General features: G+C 46.7%; 1 protein-coding gene across 1 annotated transcript; it reads left to right on the top strand.

Annotated features, from left to right (window-relative positions):
* The first annotated feature begins 1,395 nt into the window (after nt 1–1,395).
* LOC121090572 (ankyrin repeat domain-containing protein 66-like) lies at nt 1,396–11,838 on the top strand. The gene is made up of 4 exons (XM_040599226.1): nt 1,396–1,460; nt 3,461–3,706; nt 5,063–5,291; nt 11,448–11,838. The coding sequence occupies exons 2-4, from the start codon at nt 3,568–3,570 to the stop codon at nt 11,626–11,628; spliced, it is 549 nt and encodes a 182-aa protein (XP_040455160.1). The 5' UTR covers nt 1,396–1,460; nt 3,461–3,567; the 3' UTR covers nt 11,629–11,838.
* The last annotated feature ends 2,027 nt before the right edge of the window (nt 11,839–13,865 follow it).

Genomic DNA, 13,865 nt, shown 5'->3' with positions numbered 1-13,865 from the left:
CTGGAGAGGCTTGGATGGTTGTGTCACAGGGTGAAGTACAGGCAGGCTCTCCTGGCCAGTTCATCTGACTTAACGTTGCAGTACACCACTTTTTCACCTCTCTCTGAGTTCATCGGGCTCAAAACACATCGGGGGGAACCTCATCCTAAACCCACCGTCTCTCTCCCCACCACCTCTTAACAGCAGCCAGGGTGTAAGGTCCCGTGCAGGCATTCACCTTGCAGATGCTGGGTTTGGGGGCAATGAATGCTGTGCTGGCAGAGCACCCAAAACCTCCTGCTCTGTGTCCCTCAGCCTCCCAGAAGAATTTACATCAGGAGGGACCGCTGGAGGTCACCTAGTCCAAGCCTGCTCAAAGCAGGGCACATATGGGGCTGTCTCAGTTCTGCATGTCTCAGTGCTGGACGCCTGAAGCAGAGTTTAATCACCCTCACTGTGAATTATTTTTTTTTTTTCCATCTTCCATCTAGCCTGGGTTCCCCCTGCCACAGCCTGGGACTGCTTTTTCCCATGCCCACACTGAGCACACCCGGATCGGGAGGTGGGTTGCTCTTCCCCACGGGAAAACTCAGTTCACCTTTTCCCTGGAGGCTGGCTGGCGGTACACACGGAGGGGAAGGGGCACGTCTGCTGTACCCTCCCCTGCAGCCTAGCCGGAGCGAATCCCACCCCTCCGCAGGGACGCGCAGGGAGAAGGGGCTGGAAGGGAGGAGGCGGAGGAGCTTGAGCCCTTGGGAGTTGGAGACAGGCTCCGGGGAGGGCAGGCTGACGCCAGGGAGGGGAGCGATGCCAAGCTGTGCGAGGGGCTGCGCAGAAACTCCCCAGCTCCTTACAATCCCCCTTGCTCCTCCCCGTGCTCTCTCCTCAGACCCTTTTCCCCCTTTTAGCAGCACCCAACGCTCCACGTACCTGGTGTGCGGTGTCCCCGTCGCCCTCCGCTCCAGTCCCACTGGCCAGAGGAGCTGGACGGAGCCTTCGGCCACCCTCGGCCCTCGGGAGCCAGGCGAGAGGCGGCTGCTCCCGCAGGAGGACGTTTCTCTCGCGGGCAGACCGACTGCCGGGTTCTTCCCGAAGGGGAGGGACCAAACTTTGCCTTAGTTTTCAAATGAGACAATCTTTCTGGGAGATACCTTCCCTGGGCCTGTAAAACAAGTTTCCGACATGGAGCCATCCCAAAAAAAAATTGCACGCCCCGGAGGACCCCACGGCTGCTTAGATGCTGGGCTGCGCCTTTGTGTGGCAGGGGGGGATTTATATACGGGCTTGTTTGCATGTGGCTGCGAATTTCTGGCTTTTCTCGCGGCGGCTGCTGAGCGTGGTGGCGTGGGGCTGGGTCAGGCACCAGATCCCGGTGAGAAATTCCCTGGCAGGGTTGCAACATCCCGCAGAGGAGCTGCCACGCTTACGGCTGGGCAAGGCGGGGGAGACCGCGACACGGGAGCACTGCGCTTTGGCTCAAGGTCCCTCCATCAAAATCCAAATCTTTTCCTCTGGCCTTATGAGAAAGGGATAACAACCCCGCAAGGAAGCTGATCCCGCTTTTGGGTGCAGCTTCTGGAGCAGCTTAAGGTGGATCAAGCATGGTCCCCCCTGAGGGGGCAGATCTGCACACCCCCTTTACGCAGCCCCCTCAGTAGTGCTGAGTTTAGGGAATTCACCATAAAACCAGAACCAATAGCAGAAGATGAGCTTTCTGAGAGATCAACAGGTTGATCCAGCCGATGAAACAGCCATATGAGCTTCAAGGCCAGCAAAGGGGGGCAGCAGGGGAGGGAGGGAAGGTGAAATTTGGTTTGGCTTAAATTGCTTGTGATGCTGCACCCATGGACTGTCGTCCCCTGGGTGAGCTGGTGAGCTCCTGAGGTGGGATCACTGGCTTCCCTTCCTCTCCCTTTGCATGTGTGTGCGTGGGTATGATGTGAAGCTAGCAGAACACAAAGCTGCTTGAAATGGATGTTTTTAAACTTTGAATTTTGTTGGCGTTTCCTTAGAAAAGAATAAGAAAGTTGTATGAAAAGGTCCCAGATCTATTTCTTTTCTGTACTTTTGTCCAGCACTCATTTTGGTGGATGCATTAAAGTGTAACATTTTCAGGATAGATTTAATGCTCATGAAATGTCTTAGAGGATAACTCTGAAGATCTCTGTTTAATCTAAAGGAACAGGTTCTTCAAGGTTAGTGAGAGGCAATGAGGAGGAGGTGGTGCATGAAAGGTTTAAATAACAGAGACATGCCAAAGCCCATGATACTTCTGTGGCCCTCTGAGGAACTCCAACATTTATTATATTTTTTTATGTATTCTGATATTCCCAGATGTGCAGGAGTCAAACTCAGAAGTCATGTGTGGGTCTTTCTCTTGCATCTGGTCTACACAGTCCAACCACCTAAGTCAGGGGACCTGCTGAAGCAGGTGGTGATTCCCTCTGACCTTTGTATCTCATCTTTTTCTTATAAGAAAGCAAGGTAGAGATGGTGGTGTGTTCTTCCAGCCTGGATTTGAGATGTGGTTGGGGTGTTTATGGGGGTTGGGAGCAGGGAAATGGCCCCATCTACCTCTGGCTCGCAGGATGCAGCCCCTAGGGTTGCAAACCTTCCGTCACATCAGCCTCTGCAAGCTCCCATGTTGATCCTTTCCAGCATGCTGAACATGGCAATCAGACTCTTTTCAGTCTGTGAAAATTACTCCATGAATTAAATGTAATGCAAAAGTTGGAGCAAATCGTGAAACTTTTCTCGCTTATGAGGGGAACTGGACTAATTAGATCAAGACTAGCTTCAATATGGGAATACAAAAGTTTTCTCCCCATTGATCTGGCCAGACTGGAGAAAATATTGCAGTGTTTCCATCCTCAGGATGATGGGGTAGCGTAGCGATCCTTGCAAGCTGCTTAAGTTCCCTGCCAGCAAAGCAGCCAGGAAATACCCGCTAGCACAGGTATAATCACTGAAATCCACAGCCTTGCAGGGCCAGAAGATCTGCTTGTGTTTCTTGATTAGGGTCTGTTGTATCGGACTGGAAAGTGCAAAGCACGGCTAAAGAGACAAGATTTTTAAGCAGCATGTCATAGCTTGATTATTTGCACCAAAACCCATCAGAAGATGCATGCACGGGCATTTCTTTCATTGCAGTAATATGCTACCGATAATGGATCTGCAGCATTGGCAAGGGAGGAGCCAGTTTCCATAGCGAGTACCAACAGACCCGTGGCAAATGTTTGGCCTGAGCTGGCTGTTTGTTAGCAACATCCTTGAGAAATGCAGTGTGCTTTTGTCTCCGAGTCCTTTATATAAGGGCTGCACTTTGCTCCAGATTTCCATGACTGCGAACCAAATACCACCATCAGTCCGTGATCACTGGTTTGAAGATAAATGAAAAATATTTTCTCCCCCTCTCATTCCTTTTTCCTTATTTTTGGATAAATTCTGATTTCTCATAGTGTGTGTCTCATTTTTAATCCAGGTGCTCCTTGATCTGTTAACATTGCCCTTGAGAGGAGCTGATGCATCAGTGAACACCCACCAAATGACCACCGCTCTTTTACCAGGCACCTCTCCGAAGTGCGCAGCATGACAGAGCTCCACGAAGCTGTGGCTTTGGGGGACTACGACCTGGTGGATGAGATTTTGAGGACAGGGCGCTGCGATCCAAATCACAAGGATGCTGACTGGCACGACAGGACCCCGCTGCACTGGGCTGCTGCCAGAGGTAAGGGTACCCCTGCTCTGTTACCTCTGCGAACCGGCGGCGTAACGGGTGATGCTGAGCGTAATTACGCCTTGCTGTGACGGCAATCAGTGCTGGTGATAGTCGCAGCTTCTATCTGTTTATTTTGTCCTTAACGAGCCAAAAAGAGAAAAATAGCAATTTAAATGGGAGCTCTGCTGCCGAAGTAATTTATGGGGTTGCCATCAAAGTGATTTTTTGGCTTTTTTTCCTGTTATGTGAAAACTTACAGTTTACATATGTCCGTATAGCACGTCTCCTTGTTCCCCACATTACTTTTCTAAGAGGTGACTTCATACAGTACAGAGGAGTTCTTATCTACACCTGCACAAATGAGCAAGAAAGCCAAGCACGCTGTATTTATACCAAGTATTTACCAAGCCCAAAAGAACAAAACAATTACAGTGTGTTTTACTTTGCCCTCCCTTTATCCCACCTGGTCGAATGAACAACACAGGACCAGAGGTTTTTTGCAGCTCCTGTTTGTTCCTTCACCATCAGAAGTGTCAGTGAAAGCCAAAAATCCTTTTGCAGCCCCAAAAAGAGTTGAAGGCAACAATATATAATGTATAATTGCGCACAGCATAAAATGGGATCTCACATCATGGCATTTGCCTTTGCTCAGAAATCAGGTGTGTGATTTGCTGGTTTACACTTGACACCAGTTTTTACTTTTGCTGGGATGGATTATTACTCATTTGAGCATCAGCAAAGGGAACTGAGCTATCTGAGAAAATAATGATGAGAGACTGGCGTGGCCTGGGTGGCACTGGGAACGATCTGGCTCAGTCAAGGCAGTGTGAAGTAGGGTAGAAAGCCTTTTTTTTTTTTTTTGGGTTCTTTAAGCAATTCCACAAGTTAGAAAAATATGAAGGTGAATGAAACAAGTGATTTCTCTATCTCCGATCAAGCAGATCTGTGTTTTAGTAAAGCTGTTCACAGGTTTTCCAGTTTTTTAATGTTTAGATTTTATTTTGCATCGAACTAAAAACCAAAATAAACCAATGAAATAGTCAATAGCCAGTTGGTCAATGACTAACTGAGTTGTGCTGTTCAGAAATTCGTACAAGGCTTTTTGCCTTTTTGTTGTTTTTGTTGTAAAATGCTTCTGGAAGCAGTCTAGTTTGGGAAAAAAATTTTCTAATGTTTGGGTTTTTTTAAAAAAAAAACATTTTCTAATAAGTATCATTTATTTGATAAATCAAATGGCCAGGTCATGGGTAAAATCCATTGTTACATGCCTGAGAGAATTATGATCAACTGTGTGTGACCATCTTCTGCATCCTGAAGGTATGGTCTAATGCAGGTGTGTCTTCTCTCCCTGTTTTTCTGCCCAAGGGCAATCGGAGCTGGTCAAGCTCCTCGTGAATCACGGTGCCCGGCATTGCCTGCGGAGTGACGTGGGCTGGACACCGGCTCACTTTGCTGCCGAGTCGGGGAGACTGGGAGTGCTTCGCACCCTTCATTCCCTGCATGCTGCCATGGATGCAGCTGACTTCTTCGGTGACACTCCCAAACGGCTTGCAGAAATCTACGGTCACCAAGACTGCTCCAGGTTCTTGGAAAAGTGAGTAGTGATGGCCAGTCCCACTGTGGCAGCTGGCAGGGCTCCAGCAATGAAAACTAAATTGACTGCTATATAGAGGACCAAAACGAATATGAGCATATTACTTATCTTTCCACCTAAAGCTTATTAAAGCCATCAAGCATGAGTAGCAGGTAAGAAAATACGGGTCTTTGTTGTGGGAACGCCATTGGGAAGATGTTAATTTATTCCACTACCTTCTGTGGTTTGCCTTGGTGTGTTTTCAAAATCTTTATCACTTCATGACATCATTGTTTTTATAAAGATATTACAGAGTGATTATTAAGCAATGGAAATGAAAGCAAGAACTAAGAAGTATTAAACCCTTAGACTGGTGAATGCTGAATACACAGGTTGAATTATTTAAGAACATCCCTTTAGCAGTTGGTGTTGGTGTATGTATATAGCTTGGCTTTTCCTGTAGTGAAGAACAGAGCCATCCTTTTTTTTTTACGTAATTATTGAAAATCTGATCTGTTCAGAGGATGGCCACATATTAATTACTTCCAAATTTTGGAAGACTCCTTGTTGTTTTAACTGTTTACAGTTATCACTGTGGCACCATATGCAATGGCCAATATGCTTTTAAAGGGTTCCCAGTTACCATCCCTGTTTTTCAGCCACTGATTTGGCTCACAGGTGGTTTCATCCTTGCAAAGCTGTTTCCCTGGATCAGGATGCTGTCCTCCAGAGCTCTGAGCTGTGTTCCATACCTACATCTCTCTAGAGCAGTGGTACAGACCAGCAGAGGTTAACCAGCTTGTTCACTGCAAATCATACTCCCACACGTGCCCTGGCATTTAAATAATGCTGCTTGTGAAACTGGCACACGCCAGATGCAGAGATGCTGAGAGCACCCAAAGGCTTTTCCTCTCCTTGGTTTTTCTGTGAATTTACAGTCCCACCATAGTTCTTAACTAGCATCTTTTTTACCACTGCCACATTCTCAAGACTGCTTTGGCACCATATAAACCATGGCTTTTTTTTGTAGATGTGTATCCAACTCAAAATCTCCAGCTTGCCAGTTTGGCACAAGAGCTGCCAATTTCAAAATCATTTTCATGGTGTTCAAAAACAATTTCATGGTGACTGTGCAAATATCTGAGGTAGCCAGTGCCTACCAAATGCCACCTTTCATTAATCCATGTAAACCTTTCTGTAGGTACTGCTGTCCTTTCACTGTACTTCTACAGCTTGCTGGTTCCTGCTGAAACGCTCTGTGCCCACTTTTTGTCTTGACAGAGCATCAGTGTCCTTCCGTAGGAAGAGACAGACAAACTGTACAAAATCCCCCTGTATAGAGCCCGAAAAGCTTTCTAGGACAGCCACAGGTCCCTGTTTCTAAGCTCTGGCTGTTGTGGAGGCTGCTGGGACCTTTGCATTTCACCTGCCCACCCAGTGTCCAGACACCTCACAGCTAAAGCCTCGCTGTAGAGACCCTCACTATTCACCACCTTCCTTCCACACAGAAGAATCACCTCGTATTACTCTTAGAGCTTCAGTTTAAAGAAATTCAAACAACCAACAGTTGATACCTAAGCTTTAGTAATCTATATATATTTTTTTACGACCTAGACCCTGGCTGGGATAAGCTCGGGTTTGCCAGCTCTTGGAGAATGGGGCACTTTCTTCCAGGGGAGAGGTTCTCTTTATACTGTTCTCAGTGCTTGGCTTGCTGAGGTTGTGTCAGAACAGGTAAATATTGTCTGCCCTAGAGGGTGAAAGTCCTGCAGGCTTGTTCCCCTTGATTAATCATTTATAGCAGTTGCTGACCTAGTCAGTGCTGTCACTTTTGCCCTACTCTCACCATTAAGCCCTGCCAGGTCTGTAGCATTTGCCATGCACTTGGCTGTGCACCAGAGCCATGGCACTGAGGTGCAGCGAGAGTGGGGCAATAGCCCGGATGGTGCCAACGGGCGATGCCTGTGGCGGGCAGAGGCGCCTGTGTTGGTGGAAGCAGCTGGGAGGATGACTGACAGGATGATTGACATCCTGGTCTGAACCACCTCGGCAACAGCCTAGGGCGGCTCATGTAGCTGATGGGGGGTTTTCTGAGGTGAATGACTAATTTAAGGTGGAAAACTTGTCTTTCAGAGCCACGTGCTGGCCTGACTCACCCCGTGGCTTCATGACTCAGTTAGGAGCATTGCCAGGACAACTTAATAACTGGGAAGATGCTCTGAATGCTCATGCCTGGGACATATTACAAGACACGCGAAGCCTGTATGATCACCTCACAGCCATAACACAGCCTGTGGCAGCCAGGAGTTTATCACCAGGGCTCAGGAACCCTTTCTTTAAGCCCAACCACTATATTTACAACCACAGTGGACACCTTTACCTCATGCAACAGTTTCACCTCCTCATGTCAGTAAACTTGGAGTCAGCTAGGAGGAATTACTGGCATTTCTAGTATAATCGCGATTACCTTCTGCTCCTTCAGGTGTGCAGAAGGTCCCAGAGGTGATGTCCATGGTCAGGCAGGGCTCCATGGTTCCAACGGGAGCTGGGCAGTACCCATGTGTGCTGCAGACAAAATGAAGTGTGCATTTGCACATTAATGCTGTGCAGGTCTGCCCGTCACTCACGGTGTCTGTGGTATCGGTATGTAAATATGAGGGATATTCTGTTACAGATCATCACCATCATTTTTGGGTATTTGCCTGTCATGCAGAAAGAGAGAAAAGGCAATTTTTAAAATAACAGCCTGAGGGGCTGTGCCAAATGCAGGGCTGACATGCATATCTAAAAAGGGCTATGAGCATCCAAATCCTTCCTCTCACCACTCACCGAAGTTTGCATGGACATGCAAAGGATAGGGAACAGCCTTCAAAACACAGCTGCTTCTGAATAACAAACACATCATTTGCATCAGATTTGTTATGCATGAGAAGGGCTTTACCCTGGGCACTGTGAGAGCTGCCAAGGATGGTGCCAAGCAGGCACAGAGACCCACGGCCCCTGCCTGCCACCAGCATCTCTGCAGAGTGCCAAGGGCTGAAACTGCACCAAAGGCTCCTGCTATCTAAGCCCAGGGCTTATATATATGTATGTGTATGTGTGTATATATATATATACATGTATAAAATTGTACAGAAAGAGGTTTCTTGCCTTTGGTAGCAGATACTTAATAGAATAGAATAGATTAGTTCAGTTGGAAGGGACCTGCAACGATCATCTAGTCCAACTGCCTGACCAATTCAGGGCAGACCAAAAATTAAAGCATGTTATTGAAGGCATTTTCTAAATGTCTTTTAAACACTAGCAGACATGGGGCATTGACCACCTGTCTCAATGATATGTTTGTGTAGGTGTATGTATATCTGTCTGTCTCTGCATGTATATATCTACAAATATATATATATATGTATCTCTGTAGTAAACCCATGCTATGCAGCACATCTGTGTGAAACCACTGGCTTTGCTCCATGCTGCCCAAGCTCTCAGCTGGGACAGCATTGCAGTGATGTGATGAAGCTGCTGTATTAGAGAAAAAAGGATTTTTCCTGATATTTGGTGCTATCTTTGACAGAGCGCCACAAATACTCAGTACCTACCGAATCAGATCTCTGCAGTAGGAGGAAAGGGTTTGTCTTCTCTTGGACAAGATTTACACTTGGGAGAGTCTATGTCTGGATCCTGGCAATGGTGCTGTCCAGCGGGGTCTCTGTGAGGAGAGGTTGGGGCTACACTGTGCCAGATACACCGCAGGACACAGCCCAGCCCATCAGTGGCACTGGGGGTGCCTCTGGAAACATGTGTAAGAAAGGGAAGAAGTACTGCCCAGCAGGGAGGAGTGAAGGAAAAAAGTGAGGAACAGCCCTGCAGCTCCAGGGTAAGTGAAGATTCCCCCCCACAGCCCATGGAGAATACCATGGTGATGCAGGTTGTCCCCCCACAGCCCACGGAGGTCCACAGTGGAGCTGGTACCCACCCTGCAGCCTGTGGAGGACCCCATGCCAGAGTAGGTGCGTGTGCCCTGAAGGACTGAGGCCCATGGACAGCACACACTGGAGCAGGCGTATCCCGAAGGACGGCAGCCCATGGGAAGGACCCACGCTGCAGCAGGGGAAGAGCGTGAGCAGGAAGGAGCCGCAGAGACAAAGTGTTATGGACTGGCTGCAACCCCCATTGCCCATCCCCCTGCGCTGCTTGGGGAGAGCGGGGAGAGGAGTTGGGAATGAACAAGTGAAGCTGAGCCTGGGGAAAAGTGGGGGTGGAGGTATGGTGCTTTAGTTTTGTCTTTGTTCCTCGTCATCCTACTCTATTTTCAATAGGCAATAAATGAAATTGATTTTCCCCAAGTCAAGTCTGTTTTGCCTGTGGTGGTCCTTGGTGAGTGATCTCCCTGCCTTTATCTCAACCCATGAGCTCTGCAGTCTTTCTCCCCTCATCTTGTTGAGGACAGGGATTGAGAGAGCGGCTGAGTGGGCGCCTGGCAGCTGGCCAAGGTTCACTCACTACAGTGGCTCCTATTTTTTCAGTGCTTTCTGCTGCTTACTACTGGTGTGAGAAAGAAAAGAAGGTCCTTTTCTTTGGATTTTGCTGTTTTTTTGAAAGGGAACTGGTCCTTCAATGACTTGAAAATTGGTGGTTGGACTAGATGATCTTTAAAGGTCCCTTCCAAGCCAAACTATTCCATGATTCTAGGTTGTATGACTTGGAAGTGAAAGATAGATATACTGGTCTTTTAAAATTCTTTAAAATTCCCTTTAAAAATTCCTCGAATAGCTACAAAATGCAGAAAGTAGCTATCTATTTTTTAGTTTGAGTTATTTTTTTTCCAAAAGACTATGTCTGTGCCAGGCACATGTAAGGACTGTAAAGACAAAATTAACAACACTTCATAGGAAAAATATTTAAGAGCTGTGATTGACAAAACCATCACTGAAATGATAAAAAGAAATAAAAATTCCACTGCTCAAATGAGCATATTCATTTTGGTCTTGATGAAAGTGGTTTTTAATTTGCTTTGGTTGTTTGCAATGGGAAATGTAATGAAAACCATTGATATTTCAAGGCTATAAGGAGCATTGCAGTGAGTTATGTTCATTTTCAGGTTACAAGCTTGTGCAGTGTCCTTTAATGAAGATCTGGGTCTGTGTGTGTTTAACAGAAAAAAGATGTGAATATCACAAAAAAAAAAACCCAAAAAACCAAAAAAAACCCCAAAACCCCACCAAAACCAAAAAAAAAAAGAAGACTTGGGTAAATCACAGATGCCAAAAGCAAACTCCATGCTGACTCGGAAATCCCAGGGTCTGGGTGGACGATGGTTCAATGTCTGACAGCCAACAGGTTTCACATGCTTGAAATCATAGAGACAGCTTGAAAAGCACAGCTAAAATCCCCAGAACCAGAGGAGAGTTGTCAATGATTTGTATATGGAGATACTAGGCTGGGAAAAATGGTGTCTTCTACAAAAAGTTTTACCATGCAAAATTTGAACCTCTGAAGCACAGCTGTATTTCTATGGTATTGCATAGTTAGAGTTATTATTTTAAAAGAAGAAATGGGGGTGTATTGTCCAGTTTATTTCTGGATTTGAATGCAAACTTTACCAGAATTTCAGGGTTGAATTGGATTTGGATTAGACAGTTCATGAGGTTAAAAGTTTGTCTGTAAAGAATAACTATCTACAAATCCTCCCAAATTCCCATTGTCTTCAGATCTGATGTTTTGGCATTAAGGATTTCTAATACTTATGAATGAGCAGTATAGAAAATAAAAGAAAATGGAAATGTTGCAGTTGCAGCGAGTTACTATATTATGTACGGTTGCATTAAATGTGCTCAAGTCTATTTAAAAGCACACTAATTCATAAGATCCATCTTTTGAGAGCTTTGCACAGTTAAAATTATGATTCCAACGGTAAAAGTCTGATCTCACCATAGATCTTTACCAGAGGTTTCCCACTTCAGCCCAGCTCTCAGTGAGTACCTGGTCGCTTGGGGTGATGAATGCTGTTCGGTTTGGGATGGACCTCAGTGTTTTCTCATGTATTTATTGCTGGCAACAGTGTTTTGACCATACCAATACAGGATCCCCTGACACTGTAGGTGGGCTGCTCGTGGATGGTGGAGGGGCTGTGCTGTCTGTGCTCAGTATCTGAAGATGCACTCTTGCTTTCTTCCCCAGAGCAGAGGAGGAGAGCAGAAACTATCGCAGGACAGCTGCGATGAAAGGCATCTCCTTAGACCAGAGAGATGAAGACTGGGAACTCAAGAAAGACGAGCTTCTGAGAAACCCACCATGTTCTTGGGAACGCTACACACCCTCTGCTCAAAAGAAAAATCGAAAAAAAAGGGGGAAGCAGTAGTGTGCCCACTGAGAGCTTGCAATGCAGAGCGAAGACACTGGCAGACCTCAGGTGCATCTGCAGGGTGAAATATGGATGGACAGGAGAAGCAGATGGCCACCGGGATACATTCTTGTGATGTACCGTAAATGCTGTCATTGATAGGGAGCAGGTAGAAGTGCTTCTGTCTGTCTGTGTGTCTATACATATCAGATCTCAAATATCAGAAAACTGCAGAAGATGTTTAAATATACTAATACTCTAATTCACTGAAGTGTATAAATATACAGAAATAACATCAGCTACCTATATTGTCTGAGAGAGAAATGGTTTTACTCCTAACTGGTTCCTGCAGGCAACTAGGATTGTGGTACTCCTCACTCTGCCGATGTGCATGGCATTTGCTTGTTTGCTTTTGGTCCTGGGTCAGCCAGGAGGCTCTGTAGGGGCTTGTAGCCTCTGGTGGTGTTTGGGGTGGGGTATAGTTGCTTCTTCTGGCTGAAGGGGAGATGTTGATGTTGACCTTTTACAGGACACATGGGTCTAACAGCCTGTATCTACCATTCCTGGCCCAGCAAGAGGGAAAACATGCTCCCTGGTTACTGCTTTCAGACACCTGTGGCTGTCAAGACAGAGCACTGCCTTATTTTTAGCAGTGCCCCCAGTGATCTTTATGTCTATGCTCAGAGGCATGCTCTGGAACTGGACCTGAGACATCCCGCTGTTCATCAGCACAAAATGCAAAAAAATGCAAAAGCTTTAACCGTTTAATTTCTCAATCATAAAAAATTTGATTGACTCAAAGCAGTTTTCCATACCATGCCAGCACTGGGCAGCCACTGATATTGACATCTGACATCTTTTACGTGTCTGCTTCCCCCCACCTCATGTGCCTGCCTCCCTCCCCCTCTGCTTCCCCTCCACTACCCAAACCTGGTGCTTCTGGAGTGCCTTGGTTACAGGTGTCCTCCACCCAACACTCAGGCATTGCAGTCATAACCAACAGCTCTGTGATCCATCTCCCTCTTCCAGCTTTCCTGGGATGAATTCAGCCATCTACACAGAGGTGTCTAATGCCACTGGAGATGCTCTTGAGGACCCAGACTGACCCTGCAGGTCTCCAGTGCTGTACCTCCCAACGCCATGCAGATGTCTTAGATACCCTAGGACATCTCAAATGAGTGGAGATGCCTATGTTTGGGGAAACAGGTCAAGCTCCTAGCTTTGTCTTTTGCCATTTGCATTTCCCCAGCCGTATGAAACTTCAGCTCCATTCACAGTTGGTCTGGCTGTTAAATTAGTGATGGTGCAAGTGGAGTCATACGTTGGACAGAGTGCCCATCGCTAAACTAAACAGGCCATCTTCTAGTCCTGAGGCCAGCTGCTGGAGCATCTTGTGGTTGAGGAACATTTTCCCCAGGGCTGAGCACATCGTTGCATCTCTCCAGAGAGCAACTGTAGCGTATGGGCTGTGCTGTTCTGTAACCTGCCTCCTCGAGTGCCAGCTGTGCTGTGCATCATGTCCACAGGGGTTTGACAGAGGTGAGAGAAGGTGTCTTCACCGTGGTTTGCTGGGGCTGCTTTCTTTTGTGTGGCAACATCTGCAAGATGGTTTTGCCTGCTGAGTCTTGCGGTATGTGAGGTTTTGAGGGGCAATGTTGTGTAGGAGGTAGGGAGTACAATGGATCTTCCATGGCCTTTTTGTGAAAGAGATTTGGGACAATCATGTTAAAGGATCAACTTCATGAGCGACAGCAGGAACGAAGGGAGGTGTGGTGGTGCCCGCTCCTTAAAGGCCTTTCAGCAGGGAGGTGTGTCCAGAGGAGATAAGTTTAAGACCTGCCTCCACTGGGACATGTGATGGCACAGAGTGTCTCCTACTGTGCAAGTAGGACTCAAAGGAGTTTGGCATCTGATGTAAAAAGTGCGATTGCAGCTAAAGGCAAACTGTGAAAGGCAACGTGCTCTGAGTGTCTAATTTTGATCAGATGACTCAAACCCTTTCTTTTTAGCAGGACAACATGAATGCGATTTTTTTGCTTTACTGCTGCAGGAAGAGCCAGAAAAGAGTGAAAGCTAATGTTTTGAAAACACTTTCTTGTTAACCTCTTCCCCTTTCATTTCTGTGTGCACAGAGAGGAAGAGGGAAGGGAGTGCTCCTTGGCCCATGGAAAAGGCAACCTTTAAAGCAAAAAGCTTGCCAACTAAGCTGCTTCACTTCCACTTTGACTTTTCAAATTAGCATCCTGGGGCTGCTT

Source organism: Falco naumanni, chromosome 6 (genome assembly GCF_017639655.2).
Source record: "Falco naumanni isolate bFalNau1 chromosome 6, bFalNau1.pat, whole genome shotgun sequence".
NCBI lineage: Eukaryota > Metazoa > Chordata > Aves > Falconiformes > Falconidae > Falco > Falco naumanni.
This window is presented reverse-complemented; position numbering and strand designations above follow the sequence as displayed.

Coding starts and splice junctions, on each gene's coding strand:
- LOC121090572 (XM_040599226.1), top strand. CDS start 3,568: ATGACAGAGCTCCACGAAGCTGTGGCTTTGGGGGACTACGACCTGGTG. Junction 3,707..5,062: donor GCACTGGGCTGCTGCCAGAG/GTAAGGGTACCC, acceptor TTTCTGCCCAAG/GGCAATCGGAGCTGGTCAAG. Junction 5,292..11,447: donor TGCTCCAGGTTCTTGGAAAA/GTGAGTAGTGAT, acceptor TTTCTTCCCCAG/AGCAGAGGAGGAGAGCAGAA.